General features: G+C 33.6%; 1 protein-coding gene across 1 annotated transcript; it reads right to left on the bottom strand.

Moving 5' to 3' along the window:
* Positions 1-4,881: 4,881 nt before the first annotated feature.
* LOC123712886 (putative uncharacterized protein DDB_G0277255) lies at positions 4,882-20,913 on the bottom strand. Its single transcript, XM_045666241.1, has 9 exons — positions 18,213-20,913; positions 17,898-18,059; positions 13,855-14,073; positions 10,062-10,216; positions 9,231-9,453; positions 8,065-8,239; positions 7,004-7,110; positions 6,579-6,695; positions 4,882-5,656 (listed from the first exon to the last, which is right to left on the bottom strand). The coding sequence occupies exons 1-9, from the start codon at positions 20,805-20,807 to the stop codon at positions 5,549-5,551; spliced, it is 3,861 nt and encodes a 1,286-aa protein (XP_045522197.1). The 5' UTR covers positions 20,808-20,913; the 3' UTR covers positions 4,882-5,548.
* Positions 20,914-21,017: the final 104 nt, after the last annotated feature.

Below are 21,017 nucleotides of genomic sequence, written 5' to 3'. Positions count from 1 at the left end.
TAAACACATACAAATATTATTTTATTTACGTGTTTAGTAGCCAGAAGATAGATGTAGCTAGATGTTTCTTGCCACAGCGAAAGATTTTTTGTTGTTTCTTTAGACAAAAAAATATTTTTTGAGCTTAATTTACCGCCCTCAAATGACACTGATAAATCACACAGACGTAGAAGATTTCCCAATGTGAAATATGCTGAAGTTTTCATCATTAATTCCAAATACATAGTATATATATCGCAATAAAGTAGTTAAATCAGAGTGTTTATTGAAATGTCGATATTCAACCAAGTCGCTAGCATTTCGATATAAATATAGCAGCGTAGAAAACGTTTAACTATCTGTCTGACCGAAAGCCAGCGTGTTGATTAACTATGTAAAACTAGTTGGTAAAACAATGCTCCACCATGATTATCTCATTTGTTATTTCGGTGTGATCGTGAAGAACTGAAAACTTGGAAATTCCTTGTTTTGCTTTATTGTAAATGGTTAGGATAGTCTTGTTGCCTAGGAACGTTTAGAAAACTCGTTAAACGTTTCGTTCACTCACTTGTCTGACGGAACTTTAGCGACTTGATAGAACATCGATTTTTAATTAACTGTCTAGAGACTCAATAAACTCACTGATTTAACTACTTTACTGCGACATATATAATTTTTATTTATTTATAGCAGGATTTATTCCAACTGATATGAATAATTCAAAAACACAGGGAAATAAAGCAAATCTTCGTTCTCAATATTTATTATGCAATCATGAACAATATAATGTCAAGCATGTATCAATAGAACAATATACAATAATTTCATTGAATGAGACAGAAAAATATCGGAATATACAAAACTAATAATAATGTAAACAATAGTCACGACAGCCTTTTAACAAATTGATCTTTAAGAAATATCAATCACAACAAAACGAGAATAAAAAATTCATATATTTATAATTTTCACTAAATAGAATAGAACGCGAATTTCATTAATAAATAAAACTATTCATAATTAATAATGTCCCATTCCGGATAATATTTCATCTGATTATAGTGAATAAATGGAATATACAATGTTTATCGCTTTCAAAGTGTAATAAGTACTATATCTTAACAATATTATTGTTCTTATTAATACTTTAGTTTTGGAAGCACAGACCAAAGTTCGAGTATTAATGACTGCAACTATGTTTAAGAGATGGCAACACCAAGGCAAGACTACAAACATAGATAATTGTAAAATTCATGGTAACACGAAGCCATAGTCGTTAATACAATTCAATAATATAGTTTATCCACTATATTGCATTATACAGGTTTACATGCTGCAAGTGTTGACTATCTTTGTGAGAGGCTGCTACAATTGGAATATAGATGTCGAACACGGTAACAGTTCACCAAATAAATAAATAAATAAAATTTTTAATTTTAAATGGTATTTCAACTATGAGAGCCCAAAACAGGTAATTCTACTAAATCGACAGTAGATTAACAACAAGATTAAACTACTTGGAACTAAAATATTACACAGGTCAAATAGTATGAAATGAATGAATGAATATTATAACATAAAAACATTAAGAGAGACTTCGTCATATAAATATTATTGCATTTGTGACATTTCCTTTGAAATTTGAGGGCAAAATCAATGAAGTTAGTCTCCACAGAAAATGTAAAAAAAGTAATACTTATTATTTCAATTTGACAAATGCTACGAACTACGGTCTGTGCGTTTGGCCTTGCGAAAGAGACAGATACAGTTTTATAACTTGCACTTCAAAGGATATCGCACTCTCTCTCTCTCTCTCGCTCAGAAATAATCAAACGAACAAATCGACATTGCCAAGAACAAATCATGTTTTAAAACAGCCACAAACGGACTTCATAAAATTTCGTGTCAAAATAATACATAAAATATAATTTATAGTTTATGGTGCCTTTCAAGTATTATATAAGCGTTTTATTTGTACTAAACATTCTCTTGTCTATAATAAAATTACTATTATTAGATTTATATTTTGAGAAACTTCTAGATCAGTTTAAAGTTCTATCACCATGCCATAGTATTTTGTTTTAATATTTCGCGGAGCAGAAACATAACTCCCATTTAAAAAGTATTTCCAAAGCCTATTATAATATACTATATTTTTCCGTAACGAGCTTTGTATAAGCAGGAAAATAACATATATTCTTCACTCTTTTCATTGGATAATATTTTATTTATATATAGAAGTCTATATCAGCGCTACCTTTTACGTAATCTCTCTCTCATGTTCACACATAAAAGAGACATTTGTTAGTGCTTATATAATATTTGAATGGCCCAATACATAATTAAATTCGCCAAACTTAAGCACAAATCACAGATACAAAAAAATTGCTACGACTATAATTGTAGGCAGTACAAAATGTGCACCTAATTTGGAATAATCACTGAGATATACAAAATAAGTGCCCCGCAGTTTGGTAAAAAAGATATTAAACATGCATTCCATATTTAAATAGAAGTTGTAAAGTTTTATGTGACATCCGGTTCTTTGTCTACCCTCAAATTATTATTTTCTGTATTTTCTATTATTGTTTGATAATTATAAGTACAGTGGGATAAGAAATAACTAAAAAAAAAAAAATCAATGGTGTTATAGGCCTCAGATTTGTAAATCTGTTTCATGATCATTTGTCAATCGAATATGCGAGCGGCCTCCTATGCTTGACACACGCCATCGACTTTTTAAGTCAGGATGCTTTCCATTACCATTCGAGCGAATTTTACATACGCACATAGAAAAAGAGTCCATTGGGGCATCAGCGGGGATCGAACCTACGACCTCAGGGATGAGAGTCGCACGCTGAAGCCACTAGGCCAATAATGCTAGCAAGAAACAATTGCGCACAATACAGATTGATCTAGACTTTAAGAAGATATGTTTTTTAAAATAGTTAGAAATGCTAAATTAAATTGCCAATCCCAGCCCCACCATTTAACTTGTGTTCTATCAACCAATTTGTCCAAAGACATTATTCAATAACTTTATATGTATTGTGAATTTTATGTATGTAAAATTATATTTTATATTTAATTTTAACATTATCGTATTGGCTAGTACTGTGGGGATACTGACGTACTTTGTGTATAAATATGTATATTGAAGAAGCCACATCATGTTTGTTCTCGACGCGACAACAGGTCGGCTCTTCTCGAAGGTCTCATTTCCCTTCATCCATATCCTGTTTACTTGCAACATTGGACCCACATGTATATGAATTTTAAGCAGCTTTTATCTTAAGTAATGATATAAAAATTATGACAATATGAAAGTAAATATCTTGTCTTACACTTCTTTTTTTATGTAGCTTTATAAGAATTGATCTTTTATTTTTTAGATTTAATTTCCATTCCTAAATTCCTTTCCATTTGATAATTATATGTTTTTACAATGCACAAACCGTGCGGACTATAAAAAAATGTTTATCAGTATTGTACCGCCTATGCATTTGTGACGAGCTTCAGAACTTCTACACAAATATTCACTATAAAACAATTAACGCGAGGCACTTCTTAACCCTACCTATACATAGAATATCACATGGCTCTCGCCCAAAACGTTACAACCAAAAATATGAGAACCCATTTGAATTCGCACACGTCACCATTAAAATAGCTTTAAAAATAAAGCTAAAAAAGGCTTGTGAAATTTAAATAATACTCCGTTAAACTTGAAATTAAATAATTTTGATATCAATTATAATTTGAATGTCCAAACCAATGCATCAAGTTTCAGAATAACGTTCTACTGTTGGTAATTATTCTCTACTTCTGTTAAAAAATAGCGCTAAATCTGACAACCGTACGTCAAAAATGTACTAAATTTTGACAAATGACAGACGTTTTTAATCTCGTCCCTCGTATTAACGCCACGTTTCAATACAACTTTATACATATAAAGGTCGTTGCAATAAGTCCAATTTTAATATTTGACAGTTCTGTAGTCTATGACTCGTACCAGTACGATGATAACTCGGACCGGATAAAACAACTTGCTACGTATTTATTGTATAGAAATCGTATTCGTTTGTCCACAGACCATAGAACGTACAAACCACAGCCATCAGAATATTCGATATACAATATATCAAGTGCTAATTTTAATTTAATTGCTAAGACCGTATATAGAGATATATCTGAATATATCTTTCTCAAAGTATAAAATATATAGAGCCATAAATTATAAATATTTTGTCATACATGATATAATAATCCTTCAAAAATTTACTCCCTTTATCATAAAAAATAGTCTTATTGCGTTTCTAATTAGAGACTTATTCGTCCCTTTCTGTCAAATTGTGTTAACGCTTTGAAGAAAAGAGACAAAATTACTTTACTGCGGTACACAGTTCGATGTTTTTTATGAATGAAGGAGACAGTTATACGATAAATAATTACCAACGATAAATTTATATCAATAGCGAAATCCAAATGAGCATTATTCGCCGGTAAACAATTACGAAAAATTATATAAAATAATTTAGCACATTTTCTTTGGGATTAAAATACATTATTTGAAGTCACGATACATTAGTAGCTACACAATTAGAAATCGCCTATGAATCTAACACGCTATCTCTATCTAACATAGCAAGATAACTTGTAGCAAAAAAGGACAAACAGTTTATTTACAACACTATTACTACTTAAACAACGATAAGTACGGTTATATGGCGCAATGCCAGTATATAAGGTTATAGCTTAATGTATAAAAAATAATAACAGGCCAAGTGTGAGTTGACCAATAAATTCATAAACGTTTCAACGGAAAAGTGACGCACCTCGTCACGTTATTTGTTGTTTGTGACCTTTTAACAGTGACAATACACAGATAAACATTCATGATTGTTGAATATTAAGGTAATATTATAGCTTCATCGTTAACTGAGACCGTAAAAAGAAAAGGTTTCATGTAACTAAAACGTAATGTTCTAGCATCGTTGCCATGACAACCGAAGAAGCTTAGTGAAGAGTTTATTATATACTGGCATTACACTTTTCCTAATATCACTACAGTAACCTCAAAAGCATTTAATTCTAAATTGTGCTAAAAGTTCTCAACAACAAGTTATTGATTATTTCACGTTAAATGTCGATTATATGTCAGGTTTTCTAAAATTTGAATTTCGAATACATTAATAATGTACTGATTTTTATATATTGAGTATGTTATATTTTCTTCAAAGATTACGCTTAATGGACCGATCCCAATAACTTACAAAACTTATCTGTATTCTAAAACACGGAAAAATGTTTTTAAAGTAAAAATGATATTACAATTCTGGAATAGTTTCCTTACATTTGCATTGTAGTGAAAATAATTTAAAGGGCCGTTCACAAATTGTGTTAAACGTGTCTTATACGTTGTGAAAATATAAAATTAAACGTATGCATTTCATAAAAGCATATATATATCTGTTCATCGAAGAGTCGATAATAAATACGAAAGCTATAACGAACGTGTTCATACTAACCCTTAAGTATGTAGGTCGGTTTTATGAATAACTTGATTAAATTACTGATGGGATGGAAGCATATGCGCCCACGCAGCCTCATATTTAGAGTGTGCGGTACTGCAGGCGGACTTGGTGGCTTCGACAACGCTTAGGGGAAATGGTTCACACTGAGAAAAAAAAACATTTATTTTTAACCAAGTCGTTTAAGGTAGCGTATTTCTCGTAATCGGATCGGATATTCTATAGTTATGAGCGTTCAATTGTAAAATATTCAATATACCAAGGACCTAACACAAGACCGTTCAGTGACTATGAGTTACTTTCACGGCGTCTCATTAAAAGTGGGTAGGTTACATGAACCTACTGAGTTTAATAATAAATTTTTCTCATAAGTGTGTTATTTCGTACAAGGGTGAAATGTCGCTTGAAGCGGACAGTGGAAAAAAGTGAGGTCGTAGAATTTGTTTACATTCGTGTATATCATACTGGAGGTATGATATACACGAATGTAAATATGTAACATTTTTGAATGGGGTTTATTTTTCAAGTATTTTTCTGTTTTTTTTAAATATCACGCTTTGCAATTCGTATATATCTTTCTTTCCCCTAGGCTATTTGACAGTATGAAAACTAAAGAGTTATCTGTATAAAACATGAGTGATATGTGGCAAGAAATATCTAATAATTATCATTCGTGTCAAATTCAATTTTCATTCATTCGATCATTATCAGAAAATCCTTATAACATATTGATTATTACACATCAGTCACGTGACAAAACCCGGTCACAGTTCGAATCTACGATGACGAAGCGAGCTTGTAAATAATATTTTCAATCCTTTCTTGGAGTTAAATTTCGTCGAAGACTGTTTCTGATCGATTATGTGTATATAATATATGTGTATTTGTGTAATTGAAGAATACAAAACAGGAAAACATGTCGTTTGTTTACATATTTACATTATGATTAGTTAAATTTTTAAAGCTTCAACGGAAATTTTTACATTGATTTTGCTTTTTTTTACCATTATTGTCACCATTTTTATAATTTGATTTACATTCGTTGGATGGTAAAATAAATATGCTTACCGTAAGATCACAATATGCTCTTTCGACCGCCGCTATAAGCCTCTCCAGTTCGTTACTACTCGCCAACACTAGTGCAAGCCCCGCACCCCGCTCGCGTGCCTCGCATACACTCCATTCCTATAAAAGTACAAATTATTTTATTAAACAATAAATGAAAAAAGTGTCCAAGTGCGAGTCAGACTCGCCTATAAACCGATTTACCAATCACGCGATCGACACGTTACTCTACCGCCCCCTCCCCCCTCTCCCTCCAAGGCAAGGATATTTATATTTAGTTATATTTTCCCTAACCAGGTAAACTTATGGAAACCTTAAAACAATCCCCGGAACTTAATTTCTTTTATTTTACTTTATGACACATCATTTGACAATTAGCTTCTCTTTCTTAATTATTACTATTAGTTAATTTATTACGTATCACTCACCAAGCAGCACCAATTTTCATCTGTATCGGGTATCTTGAATGCTGTCAAATTCTTGATTGAGCCGCATGCCAAAATCTCAATATCGGTGTGCATTTCCTCGATGTATTCTGAAATCATTAAAAAAATTACTTAAGCGCTAGCTTAAACACGTGACCGGATCTATGTCTAGCCCATCCAAAACCAAAACGAAGCAAAAAACCTTTGTTCGAAAACTGTGACATCGTTGGCACCGTCTATTGCGCCTGCGCCTGATTTGGGGGCGGCCAATGCCGACACTTTTAAGGATTTCTCCATTTTAATACATTCTCCTCTCCAAGGGTCCTCTTCGAAGCATTACGCATAATTCGTGAATTCGAACTCCGTCCGCGCGTTAATATTTTATCTATGTTTGAAGTTTTCATTTGTTCATATTCAATTTATTTTGGCTTGTAACAGTTAGAGTTAGTAACAGTAGTAGTAGTTAGTACTGACCATCTATAACTAGATGGCGCTGTACGCAAATAAAAATATTACACAATTTATTTCTCATATACCAATTTTTCTCTCTCTTTATTATACAAAATAATATAATATAATCAGAATATGTTACATTAGAAAACCGCTGTGGTTTGTATTAATGTAACCAAGCAGTCTTGTTTAGGAGCGCGACAATTGCATATAAAAGTAGTTTTTTAATTTACTGTTTATGTAGGTTAGCGTTAGGCTATCTAATCTCTGATTGGGTAATTTATTAGCCGCGGTAGCAAACACCTCAACGTTTTGTGTCCATATACGTTGTTTGCTCTGGATGTACAGAGCCGAATCTGCGTTACCGCTCGAGTCGGTACGTCATGCTCCACTCGTTTTTTTATGTCATCTCGTAAAAAGTGCTCGACTAGAAGACATTTATTTACTTTTTCTGTTATGGGCATTATGTTTTATACTTATCGCCTTATTTATACAAAAATAACTCTTGCGTCTCTTTCCGACAAATGAGTATACGTTGTGATGAAAACAGATGACCTAAGTAAAACCTGTTTGCTTCATAAAAAATATGTTTAAAGAAATTTTCATGTACCCACCTTTTAACAACGCTTCTGATCCTCTATCCTTCAAATAGGCAGCCGCTCCAGCAACAAATGCCAGATCGAGGCTGTCTCTTAAGCTGATGACCTCAAACGGCGTGACGAGTACCGTACAAGCTGGAGGTGGACCGGAACGAATAGCTTTCTTGGGAGTTGTTTTTTCTTCTAACGACTGAAAACGATGTATGGTTTATTTTCCCCTCTTTTTCTTTTTTTCGAGTCGCCTCTAAGAAATCACTTTAAGTTTGTATAGTCAACTATAATATATTTTTTATTAACGGAAACAAAGTCCCCTAGCTTATTTTCTGTCATTATAATGACATAGTAAAAAACATGAATATTTGTGCTGATGCTTTCACTCTACGTGGAGAAATTTTAATTGGCTTTGGCGGTGATGAAAGCTTCTCGTCGTCATATTTTCCTTTATCTCTGACTTAGTCACAGTTTTAGCTAAATCTAATACATAAGATTAATTTGGCAGGCAGGTTAATTTTTTTGTGTACTTTTAAAATGTAATGTGAACACATAATGTTATCGTTTACACGGGTCAACACAAAATTTGACTTTGACAAGCATAAAATTAATTAATTAAGCACAATATTTTAGGTTGTAATTAGACGAGAACAATATGACATGAACAATATCGCTTTCGTATTAACGAGACCGATTGAAATATATTCCTTAAACTATGTGGTTTTCATTGATGATGAAACCATTCAGATAAATATGTTTATTAAACCTGATCGTTGTTTGTCACTCGATTGCCATCTAGCGGCACTATGTGAACGTAAAAACGTTACTGTGATTGCGCGGTATTTTTCAATTTAAAATAGTATTTTTAGTTATCACTATAACAAAAGTAAACTTCATACAAAAAAATATATTCTTTATGTTCTTTGTGCATAATTTATCGTCAAATCATAAAATAAACATTAGTACAAAAAACTATTTTTTTGTGGACGTGTTAAATTACACTATAAAACCATAATTTGAATCACTTAATTACAATATTTTAAAATTGAAATTCAATAAATTTTTGCAAAATATACAAGTCAACCCCAGAAAGTAGTTTTTTAAAATATTATGGCAATAGTTTTGAACTAGTTCTATACACAACTTTATTATAATATTATTTATTTCAACTATATCTTTATGTCACTTACTTGAGCAGCATGCAAGAGCAAAGACTGGAGCCAAGATGATGCTGTGGGATCGTCAGGTGCTGCCAAAAGAAGTCTACTTGAGTCACTGAGAGCGATCTCGAAGCAATGAGGTCTTCTCGTTGCATCCACATGCCTTCTTACACCTACTACTAAACGTAGGGCTATGTTGTTTGGCAGGGGAGACCCATCTGGGGAATGTGGACCCCAATGAAGGACACCAGCTCTGGAATTTTTAATTTAATATTAAAAATAGAGACTCAAATAAAATACAGATCAATATAATCACTGTATTCCTAAGCTGTTGACGGATTAATACGAATTATAAATAGCGTGTGTTCGTTACTCGTTCTGTCACGAGATGGCGCTGGCCGGCCCAATCACGCGGTATCAGTACTATTTGGTTATTGTATTAGAGTTAATAAATTGGCAAATAATTATATGTATTCATACCACATACATATAGTGTTCTTTGATTCCTCCCATAATGTATCACTTTGATTTGCGTCATATAATGTAAGTCTAAACATGTATCTATTGATACTAGATAGTTGTCTTTTTTTTAAGACTAAAAGCAAGATTAAGGAAAGAGACTTACGTACGTCAAAATGTATTGAATTTTGACATAACGGAGTCAACTTGAAAGTCAGGCCAGATTATTTATTTATAGGCGAGTCGGAGCCCGCTGGCCGACACAACTAAATATACGTTCACACATTCAACACTTAGCAAACTTTACTACCCCATTATGGAGATAATGTCTTTAAACTTAGGAATTTTCTTAATATTTTATATAATAACAATGCAATTAACTAATGAAGTTTCTCTTTTTACCGTAATAAGAAGTAACAGGGCTCAAATCGTTTGGTTTTATCAGTCCTGCACATAAGATACCCTTCGAGCGGTGGGGCGAAGGCTCCAGGAGCCTCCATTAGTCGGTCCTCAGCATCGCCTGAACATGCACGTCCGTAGAATATGATTGGAGGCACCTAGACAATATTTTATTTCAGTTTAACAAATTACACTCAAAATCAATTATAACTACATCGAAGGGACTATACTCGTAACAGCCGATGACGTTGTTATTAAGTACATTTTTTATTTTTTTCATAGCACAGGGGTCAAACGGGCATAAGGCTCACCTGATGTTAAGTGATACCGCCGCCCATGGAAATTTTCAAATTTGGAACGCTCTTATCTTGAAGGATCCGTCTTCTTGAAGGAAGGAAGTCGAATTGGTTCGCAAAATGGTGGCAAAAACTGCATAGAAAACCACTCAGTTGTGGAACGGCGGACATCGAGGTGATACGGGTGGAATTTCGTAATCTGCCTCGACGTCCGATAATGAAACTCAGCTGGTATTGATCCGAACAACTCCTCTGAACACTCTCCATGGTAAATGAGGTAGAAAATGTAGAGTGACCCATGTTTCTGTTTGTTTTGTATTTTAAATTTGTTATTATTATATAATTGTTTTTATATAATACGGGGCAAACGGACAGGAGGCTCACCTCAAGTTTAGTGATACCCTCTCCCATTGCCACAAGGCTCGCAAGTGCGTTACCGGCCTTTCAAGAAATGGTACATTCTTTTCTTGAAGGACCCTAAGTCGAATTCAAATTGAATATTAGTAGTGGCGAAGTCGTTTTATCAGAAACAACTAAAGTGGAAATGGGAGGGATTTGCCCCGTTAATTTCGTGTGACGGTTAGCCGGCCACTTTTGAAGTAAATATTAATTTAAATTTTTATGTTATATTCTAAATTTCTAATGCATTTGACATGACATTAGTGATCTATAAACACATTAGCAGTCTAAGAAAATAAGTGTATTATATAAGTATTAGGTAATACTAAGATGCCATATGAATCATATGTGTGTGTGTTTTGTTAGTATTAAATGTTGTCTATGTTACCATTACACTATTTAGCGGCTAGCTTTAATAGTTAACATTAATAATTAAAATATAATTTAACAGCTTTTCAGTATTTTGTAACGGATAAATACATAATAGAGAGCGATTGCGTTCTTGTACTTATGTATGCAATTTCGTTTCTATCAATTATACCTATATGCCTAGAAATGCTCAAATAACATTGTTACTGTGTTAATATGTGTGCCTGTTAAGAAATATTTGTTTTTGTGGTGGACCACAACTAAAACCAGCATTTTAGTTGTGGTTATATTACATAATAATATCTTATATTCTTACATAATATACATATGTATATCGTTTGATTTCACAACGCATACAATAGTGTTCCCTTTGGACCTTTTTGTTAACTCAATTGCCTTAACGCCTACCCCGCATACAGGTGTCGTACGATCTATATGATATCAGACATTCTACTATTCAGAGAACCAGGCTATAGGTATTTAAATTCTACTTGACTAGTTCCAAAACGACCGGATTACAAAGGCCCTGACTTTCGCATTCTACTGTGACCGCAACGGTCTAGGCCATGGCGTCGACAAATTGTTGCACAAATTATAGTTAACTTGCTGTTATTAAGCCTTCTACAGAAACACCTCTTAACCATAGTCATTCCATTTGTCCCCTGGTTCCTTAAAAAAAACTGTTCAATTGTGATTTTTTTAATTATATTTTTTTGTACTTGAGAATATTATATTTTAATTATCGTATTTTGGAACATGATTCTTAAGCTTATCTTTTAGTTATTTATTTATTTCTGATGTTAGTTTTGTCGTTGTTTATGTATTTTCTTTTGTATTCCTTTTTTCGGATTAGCGTTGGAAGATATCGTTAAAAAAATGGGCCATCAATTGCCTACAATTACTAATTTACGTTACTGTTTATGTTACCTGTTTCTATATGTACTATTAACGAGACTAAGCCGTAATAAATAGATAAAATAACATTACAAGACAGAGCTGTCAGTGTCAAAGTACGCATCAATAAGTTGCACGCGAGGAATAATTGATCTTAATTAGCCTGCTCATAGCACGCAATGATGCGGAAATCAACTTAGAAATTCATACGAGATTAATTTTTATGTGTAAATCTTGTTAGATAGCGAATTATTAAAGACGATAAAATTAACTTAATTAATAAAATAAAAAACCTTTATTGCGGTTAAATATGAAGTAAATATGCCTAAAGTATAACTAGTCTGGCCATAAATACTGTTCCATAAAAACTTTTCTCTAGATCAACTTTATAATTATTTTGAATTTGGAACATGTATATTATTTAAAAAACTTCTTTCGATATTGCGCAATTTAACTTGATTTTTTGTGTTCATTTAACATTATATTGCATTCATTATCAAATAACAATATGGAATGGGGTGTTAAAGAAAATAGGATTGCAGTGATCGCCTTGCATAAAGTGAGTCGGTTATATTCCAGACACTTCAAAAACTTGCTATCAGCCGTATGTTCGTATAATAGTACTACAACTACACTTCGTCTGTCGAAGACCAGAATACAAAGAGTTGAGAAAGTTAGAACTACAAAGGCTGCAGAATTCATCGAAACACCATTAGGAACAAAACAATCTTGTCGCGAGAAATCAAGATTCCCGCTAGGATTACGCGACAGAGCATATTATAAAACAAGACCTGAAAATCTGTGCTTATTGTCGATATACAGGACATGCACTAAATCAATCTTTACTTTAAAAGAGAGCGGCTCGATCAAAACGCGTTCGTGGCTATAAGCAGAGAAATATCCTCCTGATGAAAACCTTTTTACGATTGAAGAACGGAAAGGAGTGAAAACTTCAGCCAAAGCGGCTTCAGCTTCTATAGCGGTTCGAATCCACGGTTGGACCGCTACTTTTATATATCGTACCCCCCTCTTCTTAAATGCCTGCATCTACTTCGTTTCCCACTTTGTGGTAACACTCCGTTACGATGCTGTTACATATTTGCTTCTTTTATCTCGTCATATAACTTATTGATTTAGGTAAAAATGTTAGGACATCATTAAAATTTATTAAAATATACGGTGTATTTTTCGTTGTAATAAAAAATAAGGTAGCTACATAATTTACAAGGGATACCCATATACAACCAACAATGGGAATTATGCAACGAGTTGTTAATTATAACTATAAAACACCAAAAATGGAAGTGGTCACACGCTTCAGAGAGATCTAAGTCACATTGCGAAGCAGGATTTCGACTGTTATGTCTATGGCACAGATGTTAAACAAACATATAAAAATATATCTCCATGGCAAAGGAAACGTGGTTGCCCAAAACAGACCTGGCAACGAAGCATCTAAGCAGAGGCGAAAGAATGTATGAGCCGGAGTAATGTTACAAGAGCGAATAACGATCAGGCTGGTAGTCTAAGCTAGATGCCCTCTGCCCCACATAGGAGACAATTAATTCAAGTAGGTCAAGTAGAAAGGACATCAACTCATAATCATAATATTAATTATTTATTTATTATTATATACAGTTTCCTGTCCTCCACGATAAAATAAATTTACAAACTATATACCAATATATTGTTATAATTAACAAAACATAAATAAACAGTGCTCCCTAAGACGGTACCTATTTAATCTTTAATGACAAATCTTATTGGAACACATGATATCTGTATTACATCTTACAGAATATGGAGATACCACTAAATACTTAAATATGATTACTTACCCGTTTCTCATGCCTCTGTCGCGTCACAGCCGATGCTAGATGACGACAATTAAGTGGCAACATGGCTGGAGGTCGGGAGATCCTTAAAGGAGAAGTCCTCGCACTCCACTCCAAAGAGGATGCAAGCCGCGCGCCCAAAGACGATTCACCAGTTACCACAGAACAGGCAATGTTACCAGATGTATCTATTATTTGGATGTACTGTGCTTCCGGACCCACCTGGAAGATTTTACTATACATAAGACAATTTTATGGAATTTTATGTAACTTTGAATTATTTTTTTTAATTCCTTCATTGCTCATGTTGACAAACATGAGTGACAATTCTGATGCAATACTAATGCATCTAAAAACAGAAAATAAAACTTGCTGGTCAGAAATTTTGCGCCGATGAAGAGGTAATGCATGAGCTCGCTTTTGAATAACCAAATCAAATTGTATAAAAAAAAGTTGTTTCTATATTAGCATATACAACTTTTCAGCCCACCTGTTACTACTCACTGAATAGGTCTAAAAAACATTATATATACATTAGATGATTAAAAGATTATAGTTACAATTATGTTATGTTTACTTTACCACCCTTATAATTGTCGTTAATTTGACATCGGCCGATTAAAATATTCCATAACCATAATAACTGCTTAGTTGTCTAAATATCTAGTTTAAACTAGCTGAAATAATATTAATATATATCTTGGACTTATTCCAAAGAAATAAAAGTAATATTTTCATTTAAAACAACGTCAGGATATAACTTTCTTGACCTAAAACTGTCGAGTGCAGTCGTAGGAAATATAAAACGAACTAACAACTCGATATGAAATAGCCAGTACGAGCATTGTACTCGGTTTGTTTGTCCATGTCGTCTTCGTCGTCCGAGCAATATTTGACATGAAAAAATACTCTTCGAATTCGTGCTTCGGATAATATGACTACCTTTTAGGGATTTAGATTTCTATTTCTGTTTCGTGATCATTGGTTTTTTCTACTAGGGAAGGAATGCCTGACACACGTCGTCGACTTCTATGATATTAAATAAGCGGACCATTAAATGTCGCATCAGATTGGTATCAACCAACGCACTAAGTACTATTAACAAATATTTATAATACACCAAGTATAATCTATATCTCAAAGGAAAGGAATATTTTGTCATGTTTACTTGTTTGACGCGAGTCTGATTCGATAATTTGCGTGTTTTTTACGATTAGAGGTGACTTCTTGAAACTTTTCGTTAGGACTTTATATCTTGCAAAATTTTGTTTATAGAACATTCAGGAATCAAACAATCTTCGTAAGTAAGATTTATATTCTAGTAAAACGATATGTGTAAGCCCTAAGTTCTGAATGACTCACTACTTATACAGAATTCATAAGTCGCACAATACTTGCGTGCTTCCGTCGCAACGACTGTACTACACAGAATGTATATGGATGACTCAACGATGTGTGAAAAGGCCGAATGTTTCATAATAACAATAGAAGATCGCCTCTTTGCTTCTTTTATAATTCCCGAAAATAACTCTGTAGCTCGAAGTCAATATTTCAAAAGCCAATTTTTTAATAGTGAAACAGAATTCTAAATATTTGCATTTAAACGATCAAATACCGTTAGGAGATACACGATTCACGAAAAGTCATTGACAAAATTATCTCTTTTTAATTTTCTGTTTGTACATACATTTGAGCAAAATTAAAAAAAAAAGTATTTAATTCGCCGCGCATAATAAAATATCTCTACTTATGATCAAACTTGTAACTCACGAACGACGTTAATTTTTGGATCAAGACATGTTTCCTCACAATGTTTTTCATTACGAGCGTTAATATAGAGGTCAAAATCCAGAACATTCTACATGGAATATAGAATATAAACGCGTACCGAACAACTAAATCAATAGAAAAAATCAATAGATTTAACAGTTTACATTCTCAAACAATAATGGCATTTTGCCAAAACCTCCCGTCTAATAGTCCTATATTTGGCAAGGGCTTATTTATAAAATCGCTTATTTATAGTCCTTTGTGTTACTTTACTCTCTTTTCGTTAGCCCTGTTTAGGTAGAACGTGAAAAGGATGCTTCCTTGTGATGTGAAATTATTCCACCTGTCGATGTAACATAAGTTTAAATTACTTTTGCGAAGTGTTACAGATACAACTCCCAATTATGTAAAAGAGCTTATACAGAAGCTGGCAAGACATCCATATTTTTTCACAAAAGCCAAAGAAACTTTGAACCATTACCGTCTTAGTATTTAAAAAAACGGAGTGGAAGGTCCCATTTGCGCTTATTATATCGAGGAATCAGATTCCATTATAGTTAATGAAGCAATGAATATGTACATTAATGCACGTTTGATTTCATTTGAAGCGTGGAAATATAGGTAATGAAGCCAATGGCCAAGTAAACCGACCGCTATGGTTAATAGCTTGCTTAGTACATATAAAAATACATATTTTATGCATTTGTCACCTATTGAATGTGTTGGTTTCTTAGAGAAATAAACCTAGTTTGTTGTATCGTTTTTTTTTATTTTATCTAATTATAAGTAGGGGCTGTGTTGGCCTTGTGGCTTCAGCGTGCGACTCTCATCTCTGAGGTCGTAGGTTCGATCCTCGATCTCGGGGTCTTCGATCCTCAGGCTGTGCACCAATGGATTTTCTTTCTACATGCGAAATTAACATTAGCTCGAACGGTGAAGGAAAACATCGTGAGCCGGTTTGGATTGCCTTAGAACCAAAAAAGTTGACGGCGTGCGTCAGGCACAGAACGCTGATAACCTACTTGCCTATTCGATTAACAAATGATCAAGAAACAAATACAGAAATCTGAGGCCCGGGCTAATAAGGTAAAACCTTTAGCGCGTCATTGATTTATTTTTATCTAATTATAAGTTATATAAGTAAGATTCAGAAACGAGATTTGGCGCAAAATATTACACCCGGATGTCTAAAACCAATTCATTTTATACGGGAATTAGACGCCCACCAGTCTCACCACTCAGACACATGATTATGCTTGCTGTAAGTTGGAATATTCATACATACGCATTAAAGTTGATACTAAAGAAAATTATAAAAGTCGTTTAATCCAGTTAAGATAAAGCTACCTTGGAAGCTGTCGAAGTAGCTACGTATTTTAATGAGAGATACTTACGAGTTAGTTATTATTAATAATTAATGCTTAACACGAATATAGTTAAATATTTATAATTAGTTTAATATTTGTAAATAGTAAATATAGCTAACAATAAGTCTTTGCAACACCTAAACTGAAAAATTCAAAAATTATTCTACCTTTAGAACATAGTCTATTCTCTATATATATAATGTAGTAATGCAAATGTATTTAGTAAATATACGCCTTTAATCTGGTAGAACTATCAATTGAAAAATATATTGCAATCAGTCAAATCAATCTATAAAAATCTCTAAGAGTGTGCCTAGAGGCACTCTACCATAACTATGTAGAAAATATTATGTTACATCTTAATTGGTTTATTATGTGGCCACTTATTCAATATCCAATACTATAATTTAACCTCAATACATTGCACTTATGAAGTTGTTTTTCATATTTTTAATCGACTGGAAGTGCATTGACATAACCCTTACCATTTTGATAACGTGGTATTTTAAATAAATAACGTTAAAAACAACTATTATAGGAATTTTACAGACTTTTACTTTACTTTCCGCATTATATTAGACAATATGATTATGACCTACTTTCTAATTCAAATCGAGATATATGGTATAAGATACGAAGTTGTTTTAGTTTTAACCACTCTTTAGTTAGTTCTATGATTATGGTTTTAAATAAATGTATTATTCTTGTATGAAAAAGAATCACGCAAAAATACATGCCGGGGAATCTTGTTGCGGAAGTTATATTCTAAAATAAATATTACACAGCCATTTGTAATCTAGATATGTATAAGCCTACGTAACACATAAAGCTATTAATCCCATTATGTAATCGATGCTAGTTGAATATAAAGCATTAAAAATTCAAATAATATCTTACGCTAAGACTTACCGCTATTGCATCTAACTCGTTATGAGGTAATCTGCATATCATGTCGTATTCAGTTCCGCCGGGATTAACGCTCGCTACATATAGTGCGTAGTCCGTTATGAACACGAGTAGAGGTGTCCAAGATCCATCGTCCATGTTATATGGTGATTGTACCCTCATCATCTAAAGAAACATGAAAGCTGTACTAACTGATAATTCATCATCGTTATAAATGCATCATTGTAAATAGCATTTTCAATTTATTTGCGATCGAAGCCAAATACTAGATATCAATAAATAATTGTGTACATTGGTAAATAAGTTTTGTAATCTTACCCTATTCAAGGTCTCCTTGGGATGCGAGAAAATTTGCAACCTTAGTTTCTCATTGCATTCAATGGCAACGTTGTCTTCGAAGCTGTCGAAGTATGAAGGCTCGTCGGCCGTGAGCAGTCGCACAGAAAGCCTTTTGTTTTCAATCACCTCCTTGTCTATAAGACGGGACATCCGCTCGGCGGACGCACGGAACGTTTCCGACACCATCCTCGACGGATATACAATACATGGGAAATGCTTTTCAAGCCTTAGTTTCGTCTGATAGAATTTATTATTACGTATCTTCAATTCAAGGTCTTTTTTTTGACAAACATTTTTCAAGTATCTGTTTAGTAGAGCGGACTTATTAGTCTGAAACTTTTGACTTGGACTGTCGAAAAATTCGTCATTGAAGTCATCCGCGCCCTTCAAGGTAGAATTATCCGTGTTAGAGCAATTATCGTTAATGACTTGCTGGGTTTCGTCACTTTTCTGTACGGTGGAGGCCGATTTACGACTGTACCTGTTAACATTTTGCTTTTTTGGCGACGACAAATGTTTCGAAACACCGTTCTTTTGCTCTGTTTCGTCTAGAACATTTTTATTGTATTGACGTTTGGGTGTTGATGCTCGACTTGAGTTGTCACCATCTCTTTGATTAAAATCTGATTTGCTTGAGCTCGAAATTAATTCCTTCACTGGAGTAGATTCTGGTATTGGTACAAAGGTTTCCTTTGGGGCTTCAAAGGCAGTTTGGAATGTATCATGTACATAGCTATATGAGACTCCTTTATGTTCATAAACAGTACTTTCACAGTTCACAACATACTTGCTTAGTGGAGGTAGAATATCAGTCAAGGATTTTTTATCATTTTGAGCCTGCATATTTAAAGTAAGTTTGTGCCTTGGAGATCCCTCCGGAGTTCTTTCATTGCGGACAGGATTTTTTGGTGTCACTATATCTTTATGTTTCTCTACATCAGATGCCTGTGAATTCAAGTTTATTTCTACAAAATCATCTTCATCATCAATTTGAAATCCAGAGTCTAGACTTTTTGAAAGCTTTCTATTTTGGTTAACATCACATGGTAGAGCTTCAATGACATTATTTAGTTCAAAACTATTTTCTGGTAATCCACTTTCAGGTGCAAAATTAAAGTTAAAATTTTTATAGAAATTTTTTAATGAATCAATTATGTTATTAGTATCCAAAAGATTTAATACTTTATTGTTTCCCTTTGTTTCTTCAACAACATTAGTGGTGATGTATCTTTTCTTTTTAAGAACTGATTTTACAGTTATGGGGCTCTGGGGTACTTCTAGAGGTTTCTTTCTGCGATCATGAGATTGATCGATGTCAGCTTCAGAGAAATAAGTCTTTCTCATGAATGCTACATGAGCATTATTTTCAAATTCATCACAAGAGTATGATTTTTGGGTTTTTTCACATTTCCTATTACTGACAGGGGTTTCTGTTTTGTTGGAGTTTGAAGATGAAGATTCACTGCTTGAGGATTCAGAATCACAGCTGAAATTGGAGTCTGAACTATTTGAATCACAGCCATATAACTTTCCATTTGGCCTAGTTTCATTATTGTTGTCCTTGTCCTTGTTATTATTATCTGTATTGTTGTTTTCGTGGTTGCTCTTTCGAAAGTCTTGGCAGTACTCAAATATGCCACTACGGTCATGTTTACTGTCTCCATATGTGAGGATGTCTGACATAGTTTGTTGTGCAACATCTGCAGCATACTTTGGAGCCCTGTCACCAGATGCCCAAGAGAACCTATCACTCACATTATTTCTTTGCCTGAATCGATCACAGTATGCACTATCAGGGCCATATGAAATAAATCCACGTTCAATATGAATATTGTCAGTTTTAGTATTATTCAGGATATCTTCATGGAAGGACACCCTTTTCTTTTGGGAACTAGGGCCACTTTGTGATTTTTTCCTACACCTCCTCCTGTAGACAATATCCTCTGATAGAGATTTTTTTGGCTCACTTGTTCTGAGAGCAGATTTTTTTACTTCTTCAGTAGAAACTTTTTCACTTTCTAAAGCCTTAAGTACAACATCTGGTAGATTTTCATAGCAGGGTTTTTTGTTGGTTTCAACAAGGAGTTCTGGTACAATATCGTCATTTGCCCCACTATTTTGATTATCGATATCACTTCGAGTCATTATACTACTACTCGTACTTTTAATCATATCCTGTGACCCCGACGGGGCTGCATCATAAATACTGTCGCACGTTAGTTCCTCTGTCCCGATTAGACTATGTGACATAAGAGCCTGACTCGTCGCTTCCGAAGCATCACTGTCCAAACATTGCACCCCAGAATCACCAGGAGTATCAGCCAAACTACTTGTTGTGCTAGATATCAGATGGGAAGTTGCTTGAAGTAGTAATTCAGTAGGCTTACCCGTCTTGTCATTTAAAATTTCCATTTTTGCAAAACGCACTGTATCCTCACTAGCATTTAATAATCCTGTTGCAATAATATCGTCATTTTTTTGGCGACGTTTGATTTTATCGATCTCTTTACCTGTAGCCCTTTCGACAGACATTTTCAACAAAATACGCACGTATTGCAGTAAATAGTTTTTCATGAAAATTATTACGTTACTGGTTTATTTATTAATATTGCACACATTTTGGTTAAATTCACACAAAAATCGCGTAATAAGATTTTCATAATAAGACAAACAGAGTTCAGCCATTTGTATTTTGAAAACTTTGACTACTGAATCTTTGACTTTGACACATTCATTTGATAATCTACCAGAATTGTCAAATTTATGGTATAGAACGCGAATGAA

The sequence above is a fragment of the Pieris brassicae genome, chromosome 8 (assembly GCF_905147105.1).
Source record: "Pieris brassicae chromosome 8, ilPieBrab1.1, whole genome shotgun sequence".
Lineage (NCBI taxonomy): Eukaryota > Metazoa > Arthropoda > Insecta > Lepidoptera > Pieridae > Pieris > Pieris brassicae.
Note: the sequence above shows the minus strand (reverse complement) of the source record. Positions and strands in the feature narration are given on the sequence as shown.